This window comes from Periplaneta americana, chromosome 10 (assembly GCF_040183065.1).
Source record: "Periplaneta americana isolate PAMFEO1 chromosome 10, P.americana_PAMFEO1_priV1, whole genome shotgun sequence".
Classification (NCBI taxonomy): Eukaryota; Metazoa; Arthropoda; class Insecta; order Blattodea; family Blattidae; genus Periplaneta; species Periplaneta americana.
In genome coordinates this window covers 50,609,763-50,623,651 of record NC_091126.1, presented here as the reverse complement: position 1 = coordinate 50,623,651, position 13,889 = coordinate 50,609,763, and the positions used below count along the sequence as shown (strand labels likewise).

The 13,889-nt window shown below is 37.4% G+C and overlaps 1 protein-coding gene across 3 annotated transcripts in view; it reads right to left on the bottom strand.

Annotated features, from left to right (window-relative positions):
* Gat (GABA transporter) overlaps positions 1-13,889 on the bottom strand; it is a 139,972-nt gene that overhangs the window by 16,058 nt on the left and 110,025 nt on the right. For all 3 annotated transcript variants that reach the window (XM_069837399.1, XM_069837400.1, XM_069837401.1), the window contains 5 exons: positions 10,307-10,408; positions 9,993-10,176; positions 1,572-1,704; positions 1,254-1,388; positions 993-1,096 (listed from right to left, as the gene is read on the bottom strand). In XM_069837399.1, the coding sequence (XP_069693500.1) occupies positions 993-1,096; positions 1,254-1,388; positions 1,572-1,704; positions 9,993-10,176; positions 10,307-10,408 (658 nt within the window). The remainder of the gene's footprint in view (positions 1-992; positions 1,097-1,253; positions 1,389-1,571; positions 1,705-9,992; positions 10,177-10,306; positions 10,409-13,889) is intronic.

The window sequence follows — 13,889 nt, the reverse complement described above, 5'->3', positions numbered from 1 at the left end:
CCTCCAAATTCACCAGTTATGTATCCAATTCAAAATTTGTGGTCTGCAGTCAAAAAGATCCTACGCTCTAATTGGGCAGAAGAACCACCTGTTCGGACACCTGAGGAATTGTGGGACAGAGTTCTAGATGCGTGGGAGGAGATGGCCAAGAATTTAGACCTGTTCCATAATCTTGTGGACTCCATGCCGCGCAGAATGAGGGCAGTTGTTGACGCAGGTGGTTTGTGGACGAGATACTAGTCCCCACCACAGGCCTTGTTTTGTTAATATATTAAAAAATTGTTTGTCTTTGTTAATTTAATTATTTACTTTTGTTTGATATGCGTCTGGTTTTTTAGGATGTGAAACAAGTATTTTTGTTTATACAGGCCAGGTTTCACCTATTAATAGCCCACAGGTGATGGGCAATAATATTTTTACAAGGCAAGCATAACGAAGTTTGTTAACAAATGCCATTTCACATTTAAACTATTAAATTAAGTAAAAGTTAAAATAAAAAAAATAATAATTTTACCATACCGGGAGACAAACTCACAACCTCTGGTACAGATTTCAGACTTCTTACCACTGGGCCACACACTGCACGTAAGGTTTACTACATTATAGATGGATGACTTTCAATGAAGAGACACCACAGCAATGCCTTGCAGTTGGTTACGTTTACACAAGTGAACCGCGTGACAGAACTTAGCATTTGTATCGACCAAGAGTCGGCCCATTCTTTTTGCCGCTAAGTGTACTTGTGGAGATGTTCTGTTAATACCATAACCTGGTTTTCAATAGGATCCCTATCTGAGATATACATAATTTATTTTCTGTTATTTTCATTTTTTAACTATTATAACTGTTATACGTCTGAATTTGCCATTTGTTTATGCATTTATGTAATATTAAATTTACCGGTAACTTATGTCCACAAAGTCTCTTAGAACACGATAATTTTTTAAGCTTCATTCAAATTACCGTACTCACAATAGATTTGCATTACTCACTTGTACACATTGTTGGTAAATTTGTTGTAACTCCCTAGAGCTACCAGAGTGCCAAGCCCGAGACCATAAGAAAAGAAAATCTGGGTCACAGCGTCAATCCATACCTGAAAAGCACATTAATATTGTTTATTGGAGTATTTCTTCTAATTATATGATTGGCTTGATGAACACTTCACATGTTTACAATTTTTGTATTGAAATTCCATGCTTTAATTTTCATTTTAAGAGGTACATTATAACTGTAACAATACGAAATCTCACTTCAGACTCCCTGAGTTTAGACAAGTTGGGGCTGATATAAAACCGAATTCCTTCTGCTGCTCCAGGGAGCGTGAGACCACGGATCAGCAGTACAGTCAACAGGACATATGGGAACAGGGCCGTGAAATACACCACCTGCAATGGAGATATTTTCCACTTGTTAAATAAAATAGACATATGGGTACTTCTTGTTGCAAACAAAATAAGTGATTCCCTGTTATGATAACATGTATTAATGAAGTGCGGCGAAAATTGAAATGAACAATTAATTCCTAATCAATATTTTACTTTATCATAAGATGTACAAAAAATACTCACTTTTCCAGTCCATTTGACACCTTTCCATATACAGAAGTAGCACAGGATCCAGACCAGAAGCAATGTTCCAGCGAGTTCCCATCGGATACTTCCTACATGCTCGACTCCTTCCGATATCTGCAGTGTTCGACGTCTGTACACAAAGTGAGACATAATTTACTGGTACATAACTTCCTGATAAAAGTTTTTGTCATCTAGTCTGTTGTCAAACAATCTGAAAGTTAGAATTTATAAAACAGTTATATTACTGGTTGTTCTGTATGGTTGTGAAACTTGGACTCTTACTTTGAGAGAGGAACAGAGATTAAGGGTGTTTGAGAATAAGGTTCTTAGGAAAATATTTGGGGCTAAAAGGGATGAAGTTACAGGAGAATGAAGAAAGTTACACAACGCAGAACTGCATGCATTGTATTCTTCACCTGACATAATTAGGAACATTAAATCCGGACTTTTGAGATGGGCAGGGCATGTAGCACATATGGGCGAATCCAGAAATCCATATAGAGTGTTAGTTGGGAGACCAGAGGGAAAAATACCTTTGGGGAGACCGAGACGTAGATGAGAGGATAATATTAAAATTGATTTGAGGTAGGTGGAATATGATGATAGAGACTGGATTTATCTTGCACAGGATAGGGACCAATGGCGGACTTATGTGAGGGCGGCAGTGAACCTGCGGGTTCCTTAAAAGCCATTAGTAAGTAAGGTAAGTAACTTCCTGATTAGAATTTCACATTTATTGCCAAGTTCTGGAGCGAGTAGTTTTCCATGTGATACAATTTGTGCATTCCTCTGTGTCCGGATATTTTGATGTTATAAGAGAAGAGTTATTGGAAGACGATAGGAGATGTCCATTTTCAAACAAATCTTGTCCACTTAAAGTTTATTGTGGAAATTTTCAAAATATACTTTTTTTTTATTTTATTTTTATTTTTTTTTTTTTGTATTTTCGTTTTTGTGTATAGGGTTCAAGAATGATAATAATTAAATTAGGATGAAGAATCTTAATAACATTAAAAGAATATTTTACACCAGGAGAGAAGAAGGTGTATGGACGAGAAACTTTTCGGAACTGTAGTGTGGGCAGTTATTTCGGAAACAATGCTGCATATTTTAAACAAGAGAACTTTTGAATCTCTTTTGCTGATAATAGGGAACGGAATTTGGAGCAGTAAAAGCTAGTATTAGCATCTACACAGCCATTTGTTTACAACCCTTTATACCAAGTCCTCCCCTCCATGACATACTCGCAGATCTCTGCACGTCAACAGCAGGTGAACGGGACAGTTGTCGCATAAGAACGTCAACGTGCAGGTTTGCAGTTTAGAGTAGTGAAGTGCAGGTACAATGCCGAAAGTGAAACCAAATAACAATACAAAACTGAAAGACTATATTTGTAAAAGCTCCAGATCGAGTATCAAAATTCAGGAAACAATTCCCTAAATTGTCACTTCCCCCATGTCCAGTTCTTAAGAGCTGGGGGTCATGGTTAGAAGCTTGGAATTATTACGCACATCACCTCCAATCTGTGAAGAAAGTGGCCCAGTCTTTTGATCCCGATGACGCGGCTGCGATTCAAATACACCAGGAACTGCTAAATGATAGAACAATCGAGAAAGAAGTGACGGATATTAAGTCAAATTTTTTATATTTACCGGATGCCATTATCCAATTAGAAAAGTCAGGAGTAGAACTAGTTGAGCAAATAAATATGAGGACTATTATAAACTGAGTGCAGTAGAAGGTGAAGTAGGAAACGTGTTGGTGAAAAAATGAACAGAGTTTTGATTAAAAATGATGGGTACAGTATTCTTAGTCGGATTTCAGATATACTAACAAAGAAGTGTCCCAATGACGTCATTCAACATGTGAATTTAATTGACGTATCTTGTTTCAAGTACTCATTCTCCAATTGTCTCTGCAGATGTAGAGCGGAGTTTTTCCATGTTAAAAATTTCCTTCCTTGCAACAGAAAATTTGAAAATGATATTTACAGTTTATTATAACAATGCACAGCAGGAATAATCGTTTCATCAACAAAACATAGCATTAATTGAAAATGCCATTTCGTTTGGTTCTACATATTCAGAGGCGAGTTCCATACAGAAGACAATTGTCTATCAGCCATCACTATTTCTATGCGAGGATGCAGAGATTGATATTTCATTATACTATATGTCATTAAACTATAACATTTGTTTATTCTGAAATACGTTTACAGCACGTTGCGTGTAAGTTTGTATGAAGTGGACTGTACTCGCCCATGCTCTGTGACGCAGCTCGCTTGACAGTCACTGAGCTACAAATATCTATACTACGTTTCACCATTCGTTATAATACTCCAAATCCCTTTCCCTGCTGATAAAGTATTTTAGCATTCCTTTATTTCGCCACTCCATTTTATTTTTATGATAAAAGGATTAACATTTTTAAGAGGAACATGGGAGAAACTATTATTGAATGACTTTTAACAAGTGACAAAAGTAGGCCTACTTAAATTATACTACCAGTACAGTACTATGTTATAAAACAAATACCAATACGAGTACCTACGTACTTTAATGTAATCATCAATTTACAACATTTAAATAAACTTTTAAACTTTTCCATGCGGTCATCATCATCATCATCATCATCAGTTTATTGCATTATTTATCACGTAATAGGTGAATTTCAGTCATTGAATTTCGAAGTTTAAAATGATGTAACTGTACATGAAACACTCATAATGAGCAGCATATTATGTACAGAATGGCTTTAAAGTCCCGCACCATAGGCGAATTACGACAACAGAGGTTTCTTGGAAAGATGGAGAAGAACGTGAAATGTTTATCATGCAAGGTCATGTTCTCTGATGAACTTAATTTTTATGCGAACGATGAGTTGAACCGGCAGAATTTGCGGTACTGGTCCGACCAAAATTCGCATTGGTTTACTGACAACAGAGAACAAGGCACCGAGCGCTTCATGGTTTGTTGTGGCCTGTGGAAAGATCGCGTCGTAGCCCCCTACTTTTTAATGACGTCGTTAACAGTGAAACATATCTTGCTATTTTGGGAAAATCATTAATTCCCGACTTGAACAGAATTGGTTCGCGTTCTCAGTGGTTCATTCAAGACAGGGCACGCCCCCACCCTATTATGGTATGCAAGTGCGTCACGTGGAATGGGCTCCCTGGTTCCCGAATTTGAATCCAACGGATTTTGCAGTGTGGGGCTTGATGTAGCAAAAGTGTGAAAATCAGGGACGAACAGCATCTGCGTGAACGAATTTCTTCTGAATTCCGTGCTTTTCGTCGACATTGGTGACCCGTATTCTACGAGACTTGGATGAATGCATACAGTAGTTTTTGACACTGGCAGCCATCACATTGAACAAATATTTTAATTCAGCTTATGGTGCGGGACTTTTGGACCTCCCTGTGCAACTAGTAGTATATGCGCAGTATTTGATTTCACTGCTCTCTCTAGGTGTTTGAATTCCTATGAAAGTGGTTTAGCCTACAAGACCAGATGTGCCTCCTAACAGTAATGAAAAATTACTGAGGAGCTCGGAATCAAAACGCGTTAAGTCCACATTTTATCGAAAATGCGGTTTTTCCGAATTTACGTTCTTTTAGAGGCGCTTCATCATGCTACGCTTGACATTTGTTGCAATTGACATTTTTAGCCTGTGTAAAGTCAGCCTGAAATCGAGGGTCTGATTCAGAACGTATTCTGTCCATCACCCTGAATGGATCAAACCGAGTTAAGTCCATGAAGTTAAGATTTCTAATAAAAGCAGTAAACCAGAATGAACGTAATTAATTCGCTTCCTGTCTTTAACTAATGTTCATTGTTGACTCTTCTCTAAAGTTTTTTTTTATTGCTACCTTTAGGTCCATGCAGTAAGATTTAAAAGGACGAGTTTATTGCCTGGAATCTCTATTTAAATCCCCACGCGTAGACAGTGAGTTAGTGGTGTGCGGTAAGTGGCATTTAAAAGCAGGTGGAGGTCGTTTGCAATAAACATGGGTCTTTTACTACAAACTGTGATATTATACTCATAATTTAGTTACATTTTGAACTGTATGGTAGGCTTCGAAAGACTCCAGTACAAAACATTGTTTGCACTCCCACGTTATTTCGCTTGTTTCTTGTGAGATTTAAAAACTTTGCAGGTTATCGCTGGTTTCTTTTTCTATGGGTGATAGGTATATGACGGGAAGGGGGGGGGGATGAGCCCGACAGTTTGCTTGTAACATTGTCGTCGTAACACCAGCATCCCTTCCACTACTATTGCAGCTAGGCAAGGTTAAACCTCAATAAAATGTCTGCTTTCAGGTCTAGTCGATTTGTGAAGATCCTTTCCTGCCTGGGTTTGCTTCCCTTCACAGTCTTACATGCAATTACGTAGACATTGACAAGCTGAAAAGGACCGGTACCATAAATATTATATTGAAGGAAATATTTCTGCAGTCTTTTTTTTTTACGTATTTTGCCATAATGAGGAAGGGATATAAGACTTCATTCTGACGCTGACCTGACGGCGAACCCACAACATAACGTTATTGTACTCTATTACGCCCTTCAGTTTCACCACTGTTTCTTCCCCTTCATTTTTACCCTTTTTTCCTTTATGTTGACCATGTGAATCTTGTGCTTCGTAGACAGAACTTTTCTGTCATGTCACTTTACTGCCAATAACTCTTACAAGACCTCAATTCTCACTCCCTTTCTTAAACTTTGTCGATTCCACTTGGGATGCAGGGCAACTTCAATGCACTTATATTTAAACAGTTACGAATTTTAGAAAACCTTTCGCGTATATTTAGAGCAAAATAACTCCTCTTCTTCAAGAAAGGTCGTTTTATAACATACAACAAATCTCTAAATAGACAGCTTCAAAAAACTCAATATGACAGCTTGAATGAAAACTGTAAATAAAAGTCGCAGGGTCTCCGAGACGTCATGTCTAGACGGCTACGCTTTGGGAGTGCATCACGTTGCTGACCAGACTTCAGTAGGCAAGGGGTTAGTTAATACAGCTTCTGGAAATAAGTGAAAGATTTAATATTTTTTAAGAATTTACACGAAAGGGCTAATAGAGTATTAGCTGCATTCATTACAACATTTTAAGTACTACGCATGTTATAAAATCATGGAAGAAGGTGTGCCAGTTGGGGAGCACTCTACAGGAACTCGAAAACGTCGGAAGAGTGGAACATCGAAACGAAAGAGGGAACAAGAAAACAGGTGAGTCTATTATACTTTTCTACATACAGTTTTACATATGAGTTTATGAGTTAGAACTGACTCCTTAATTCACCCGTTATGATAATGTGATAATAAATCACGCAATAATTGATGCAATATTGTTTAAGTTTGTTGCATAGTCCATTACCTAATATAATAATAATTTAAAAATTTTTAGATATACCGACAAGGATCCTGACATGCTTCAGTTCGAGCCTCCCTGTAACCATAAGGAAGGAAGATACAGATGCTGCAGCATCCCAGCGTTCTACCTAATTCAGCAAAGAAAAAGAGTCCTTAATCATCATGATAAATTGCAGCAAGATAGACTTCTGGGATCCATGATGTCAGTGTCCGTTCCGAAACGACGTCGTCCAAGAAAGGATGGTGAAAAATTAAACTCGATGTTCATCAGATATCAAGTTAGAGTTCATGATGAAACACTTCCAATATGCTGTAAGTTTTTTAGAACTTTATTCAGTATTGGGCAAAGCAGAGCTAACAGTATTGCTAAGTCAGTAATGTCGTGTAAACCCATCACTGAGAGGAGAGGGGGTGACCGCAAAAGCAAGTTGTATGCAGAAAAAAAAAAGTCTGTAATCAATTTTCTTTCTAAACTCAAAGCCAGAGAAAGCCATTATTCAAGGGAGAAAAGTAAGAGACTTTACCTTGCTTCGGAACTGAACATAAATAGATTGCATAAAATGTACAATGCCGAAGTTCCACATTCTTTAAAGGTGAAAAAATGTTTTTTATAACATTTTTTTCTACAAATTTCAACTTGGGGTTTGGGGATCCTGCAACGGACGTTTGTAGCTTTTGCATCAGGACGAAATTCCAAATTGAATGTGCTGATACTCCAGAAAAGAAGTTGGAACTACAAGCTGAGTTAACTGCTCATAAATTGAGAGCGAAAACATTTCACAAAATTATGAAGAAAGATCCTCAGAATAGTATGTCCTTATGTTTTGACCTCCAACAAGTGCAGCCATTACCAAAACTAGCAATTGGGGAGGCATACTACGCACGACAGCTTTCTTACTATGCTTTGTGCATTACTGATATTGATAACACATTTCCCAACTTTTACTGCTGGACAGAAAACCAGGCAAGAAGAGGGACGATTGCAGTTAGCTCTGCTCTGACTCATTTCCTAATAAATTATAATTTCAAAGAAAAAAATATTTCCCTCCTGAGACTCTTCTCCGATGGTTGCGCTGGTCAAAATCGAAATGCACATGTCGTCCATGCTTTGTATTGGTGGTTGTTGAATAAATCTCCAGATTCATTGAAGGAAATATGTATGACTTTTCCTGTGCGAGGGCATTCCTTTTTGCCAGCAGACCGAATGTTTGGTATTTTGGAGAAAAGCCTCAGGAAACATGCAGAAATACTGACGCCAAAAGAATATCATGATATTTACGGTACAGTCGGTGTCGTTCACGTGTTGGGTGAGGATTGGCATATACACAATTTCAGAGATCTGTGCGATTACTTGAAAAAGCCAGTTGGCATAAGTGATATGAAGAGAGTCAGGCTCAGGAAAATAATGAAAGCAAACAAACATTACATCAATGTAAAATTGGAGTATACTTACACAATGGATGACCTAAGTAAATGTCCAGTATCACTACTTAAGAGAGGTCATGCTATTGAAAATATTGAGAGGTTTGACCCACCCTTAGTACCATTAAGGAATAAAATAAAAGCAGAAAAATTGTTGGATATAAAAAAGTTATTACAACAAAGATTTGGTGAAAATTGGAAAAACAACGATCAGCTGCAGTTGTATGTCAAGGTTATTGACCATGAAGAAGGACTTTCTGATCAGTGTGAGGATGATGAAATAGTGGAGTGTGAGTGTATGGAAGAAGAGCCTGGATTATCAATGATATGACTGAACTGAACTCAACAATGACAGTTAAATATAATAAATTAAATTTCATTCTATGTTGCTTGCTAAAACAGGTAAACATAATTTAATAATTTAATAAAATAATTGTCTTCAAAGTTAACTTTGTATTTGTATAAGAGTCTTTGGAAAGGAATGTGGTCACAATTAAAAAAAATCAGCTTAAATGAGTGTTTTGAATATATGTTTGTAACAAAACGATTTCAGTCCGTAATTTCGGAACAAAACGCATTAAGTCCATGATTTTCAAAACTTCTTATATAAATATTACGCTTGGATAATTTTGTTTGATTTTGCGCAATAGTGCCACCTAATTTTGCGTAGAATTCTAATTATATAATTGCTTTCAAAACTTTAAATTTCTCAGAAGTTTAGGAGCTTTTAGTTTTTCGACTCTCCTGAAAAGTTTTGATTTGTGGACATAAAGCGTTTTGATTCCGAGCTCCTCCTTTAAATGATACATGGTATGGTATGGTTCATTTAATGTCCCTTGCACTTCAGTCCTCCGGAATTGTTTCTGCTGCCGCTTTGCTTTAATCTCACAACAATCCTGAATATTCATGGTTTCTTTGGAAGCGAGTGTACATGAATAAATTTGACGAATATGGAGTGTCAATTCAAATAGGCCTATACGCGTGATGCATGTTACTGGAATATTAATTAAAATAACTAAGGTACCGGTAAGCAGGTGTTCTCGCTCTGCATGATTTATCTAATTTAAAGTTCCAAATGTTTATTTAGAATTTTAATCTTCCATAACTGAATTCCGTGAGGCGTCACTTGTTTTATTATCAGCACTATTAAACTTCATAGATTATTCAACACTTATGGCATGGCAGAAAATTTGGAACAAGGAACTGAAGAAGTCTGAAAAAAAAAAAAACCTTGTTTCACTACATAAAATCGTGAGGTTTGCCAGACATCGAACACTCGGAGTCTTTGATGAGAACCCATCTTCTGGATGAAATAGTTAGGTACCGGTATACTACTTTACCACGTTCCATAATGTCTAATAGGTGATGTGAACATTGTCGGCAGAGGAAGTGAGAAGGATAATTACTAATGAACCAATGGCAAAGGTTACATTCCAGGCTTATCTTGAAGTTGGGCAGAGGTAAAACTCTTCAGACCGCCCAACTTCAAGATAAGTCTGGAATGTAACCTCTGCCATTGGTTGATTAGCAATTATCGTTCCCCCTTCCTATGCCGGCAATGTTTTCGTCGCCTGTCAGACATGGAATACAGTATAATATGTCTGTTGCTGTGCGTACTTACTCCCAGAATTCCTTGACGGGATCGGTGAGTTCCTTCAAGGAAATGTTGTACTGGTTGACAGAACAGACCTTGTGGAAGGCGCTACTGTTGTAGTATTGGTCCCAGCACGTGAGGTTATTCCTCTCGTATGCATTCACGCAGTTGGGCGTGTTCCAATAGTTGTTGCACGTCCTCCACGGTACATCTGCAATTTGTGGAAGGAGCTAAATATTCGTTCAAGTTTCTATCATTTAAAACTTACTGGAAATATACAGTATGCAACTGCGAAATGTCACCCTTAATTTGCGAACAAGTTCTAAGTATATTAAACTCACCTGCTCTCAGGGACATGAAGAAATAGAAGATGGCCCAGGCAAGGATTACGATGTAATACACGTTCATCCAACAAGACATAACTGCTGCCGCATAGCCGATACCTGTGAATGTTCGAAATGTGATTAATTTACATGCTAACTTAATATCTGTCGTATAGGCTACCAGTTTGTGTAGAGCGATTTTAATGAAACAAAGACTTTGTCCTAAAACTCAGTACATAATATTAAGTCTGTAAAAACGAAAGTTAATTTATCGGATATAATTCGGTTGACTTCAGTCTAATAGTAAGGTATTATTAGAAGAGTTCAATGTTTTAATTATAATGCGTAAATAATTGTTTGACTACTAAAATACTGATTAAGCTAACCAACGAATCCTATTATTTTTGTATTCAAAAAGATTCACTTCCCCATGCCCATCCTTCCCATATTCTTTCCTATTTTACATTTTCGTTTAGGACGTCTGTCTTTTTTCTTTCATCTACCAGCACTAAATTTGTTAATCATCATTTCATGTACTTATAGGCCTATAACTTATGAAGAAACGTTTTTACGAAAACGGCCGTCTTAAAGGCTTCAAAAGTACAGAGAAAATCGTTCAACTTTGCGTACACGATCTGAGATTACTTACTGTATTGGTTACTCACAATTCAGTGAAATGAAGTCAACCAGAAAGCTATTTTCTGGCAAATGTTGTAGTAGGGAAAGTTCGGGTGCACTTAGGCCTACGTTAGATAGGTAATCCCAATCTGCGAATTTTATTTTATTATTTTTTTGCAAATGGCCATCTTGAAGTGTTGGCCTACTGTGCTCGAGGTTGCGGGTTCGATCCCGGCCTAGGTCAACGGCATTTAAGTGTGCTTAAATGCGACAGGCTCATGTCAGTAGATTTATTGGCACGTAAAATAACTCCTGCGGGATAAATTTTCCGGCACACCGGCGACGCTGATATAACCTCGGCAGTTTCGAGCGTCGTTAAATAAACCATATTTTAATTTGATTTAATTTTAATCTTGAAGTGTTGGAGTGGGGAAAGTTCGGTAGACAGTTACGTTTGATAGGTAATCCGAATCAGAGAATTTTAATATTTTCTGACACATAATCACCTTGAAGTGTTCGAGTAGGGAAAGTTCGGTAGCCAGTTACGTTTGATAGGTAATACGAATCAGAGAATTTTAATATTTTCTGACATATAATCACCTTGAAATGTTCGAGTAGGAAAAGTTCGTTAGCCAGTTACGTTTGATAGGTAATCCGAATCAGAGAATTTTATTATTTTCTGACACATGATCACCTTGAAGTGTTCGAGTAGGGAAAGTTCGGTAGCCAGTTACGTTTGATAGGTAATCCGAATCAGAGAATTTTATTATTTTCTGACACATGATCACCTTGAAGTGTTCGAGTAGGGAAAGTTCGGTAACCAGTTACGTTTGATAGGTAATCCGAATCAGAGAATTTTATATCACCTTGAAGTGTTCGAATAGGGAAAGTTCGGTAGCCAGTTACGTTTGATAGGTAATCCGAATCAGAGAATTTTATATCACCTTGAAGTGTTCGAATAGGGAAAGTTCGGTAGCCATTTACGTTTGATAGGTAATCCGAATCAGAGAATTTTATATCACCTTGAAGTGTTCGAATAGGGAAAGTTCGGTAGCCAGTTACGTTTGATAGGTAATCCGAATCAGAGAATTTTATATCACCTTGAAGTGTTCGAATAGGGAAAGTTCGGTAGCCAGTTACGTTTGATAGGTAATCCGAATCAGAGAATTTTATATCACCTTGAAGTGTTCGAATAGGGAAAGTTCGGTAGCCAGTTACGTTTGATAGGTAATCCGAATCAGAGAATTTTATATCACCTTGAAGTATTCGAATAGGGAAAGTTCGGTAGCCAGTTACGTTTGATAGGTAATCGGAATCAGAGAATTTTATATCACCTTGAAGTGTTCGAATAGGGAAAGTTCGGTAGCCAGTTACGTTTGATAGGTAATCCGAATCAGAGAATTTTATATCACCTTGAAGTGTTCGAATAGGGAAAGTTCGGTAGCCAGTTACGTTTGATAGGTAATCCGAATCAGAGAATTTTATATCACCTTGAAGTATTCGAATAGGGAAAGTTCGGTAGCCAGTTACGTTTGATAGGTAATCCGAATCAGAGAATTTTATTATTTTCTGACACATGATCACCTTGAAGTGTTCGAGTAGGGAAAGTTCGGTAGCCAGTTACGTTTGATAGGTAATCCGAATCAGAGAATTTTATATCACCTTGAAGTGTTCGAATAGGGAAAGTTCGGTAGCCAGTTACGTTTGATAGGTAATCCGAATCAGAGAATTTTATATCACCTTGAAGTATTCGAATAGGGAAAGTTCGGTAGCCAGTTACGTTTGATAGGTAATCCGAATCAGAGAATTTTATTATTTTCTGACACATGATCACCTTGAAGTGTTGGAGTAGGGAAAGTTCGGTAGCCAGTTACGTTTGATAGGTAATCCGAATCAGAGAATTTTATATCACCTTGAAGTGTTCGAATAGGGAAAGTTCGGTAGCCAGTTACGTTTGATAGGTAATCCGAATCAGAGAATTTTATTATTTTCTGACACATAATCACCTTGAAGTGTTCGAGTAGGGAAAGTTCGGTAGCCAGTTACGTTTGATAGGTAATCCGAATCAGAGAATTTTATTATTTTCTGACACATGATCACCTTGAAGTGTTCGAGTAGGGAAAGTTCGGTAGCCAGTTACGTTTGATAGGTAATCCGAATCAGAGAATTTTATTATGTTCTGGAAAATGGTCATGTCAGCCTCGGTAGCGTAGTCGGTATAGCGCTGGCCTTCTATGCTCGAGTTTGCGGGTTCGATCCCGGCCTAGGTCGATGGAATTTAAGTGTGCTTAAATACGATAGGCTCATGTCTGTAATTTTACTGGCATGTAAAAGAACTCCTGCAGGACACAATTTCGGCACACCGGCGACGTTGATATAATCTCTGCGGTTGCGAGCGTTATTAAATAAATCATAATTTCAATTTTGTAAATGGTCATCTTGAAGTGTTCGGGTAGGGGAAGTTCGGTAGCCAGTTATGTTTGGTAGGTAATCCGAATCAGAGAATTTTATTATTTTTTGGCAAATGGTCATCTTGAAGTGTTGGAGCAGAGAAAGTCCGGTAGCCAGTTAACGGCTATAAGGTACGGTATCCCGGACATTCGGACATAACATTTCTTAACTAATTTTTGGGAGTTGAAGGAACATGATTTCCGCCAATGAATACTTGAATACTTAATTTATTTTTGCAGAATACTTATTATATTTTTATAGAAGTGAATAAAATATATTTAATATTAACAGTTTCGTGCACTTGGTACGTAATGTAGGCTAAACTTCTGTCAAGGCACTCTGATTTTGGCAACCACATATCGGAGAATTATCCATCACCACTTTTATAATTTGGTTATGGCAGCGGTTAAACAACGATATGGGTTTGTACTAGAGATGGGATAAACTGTTCTTTTTAAGAAACAGTTTCGACTGTAACTGTTTCATGAACGAAACTGTTCCAAAATAACAGTTTCAAAGAAACAGATTCATA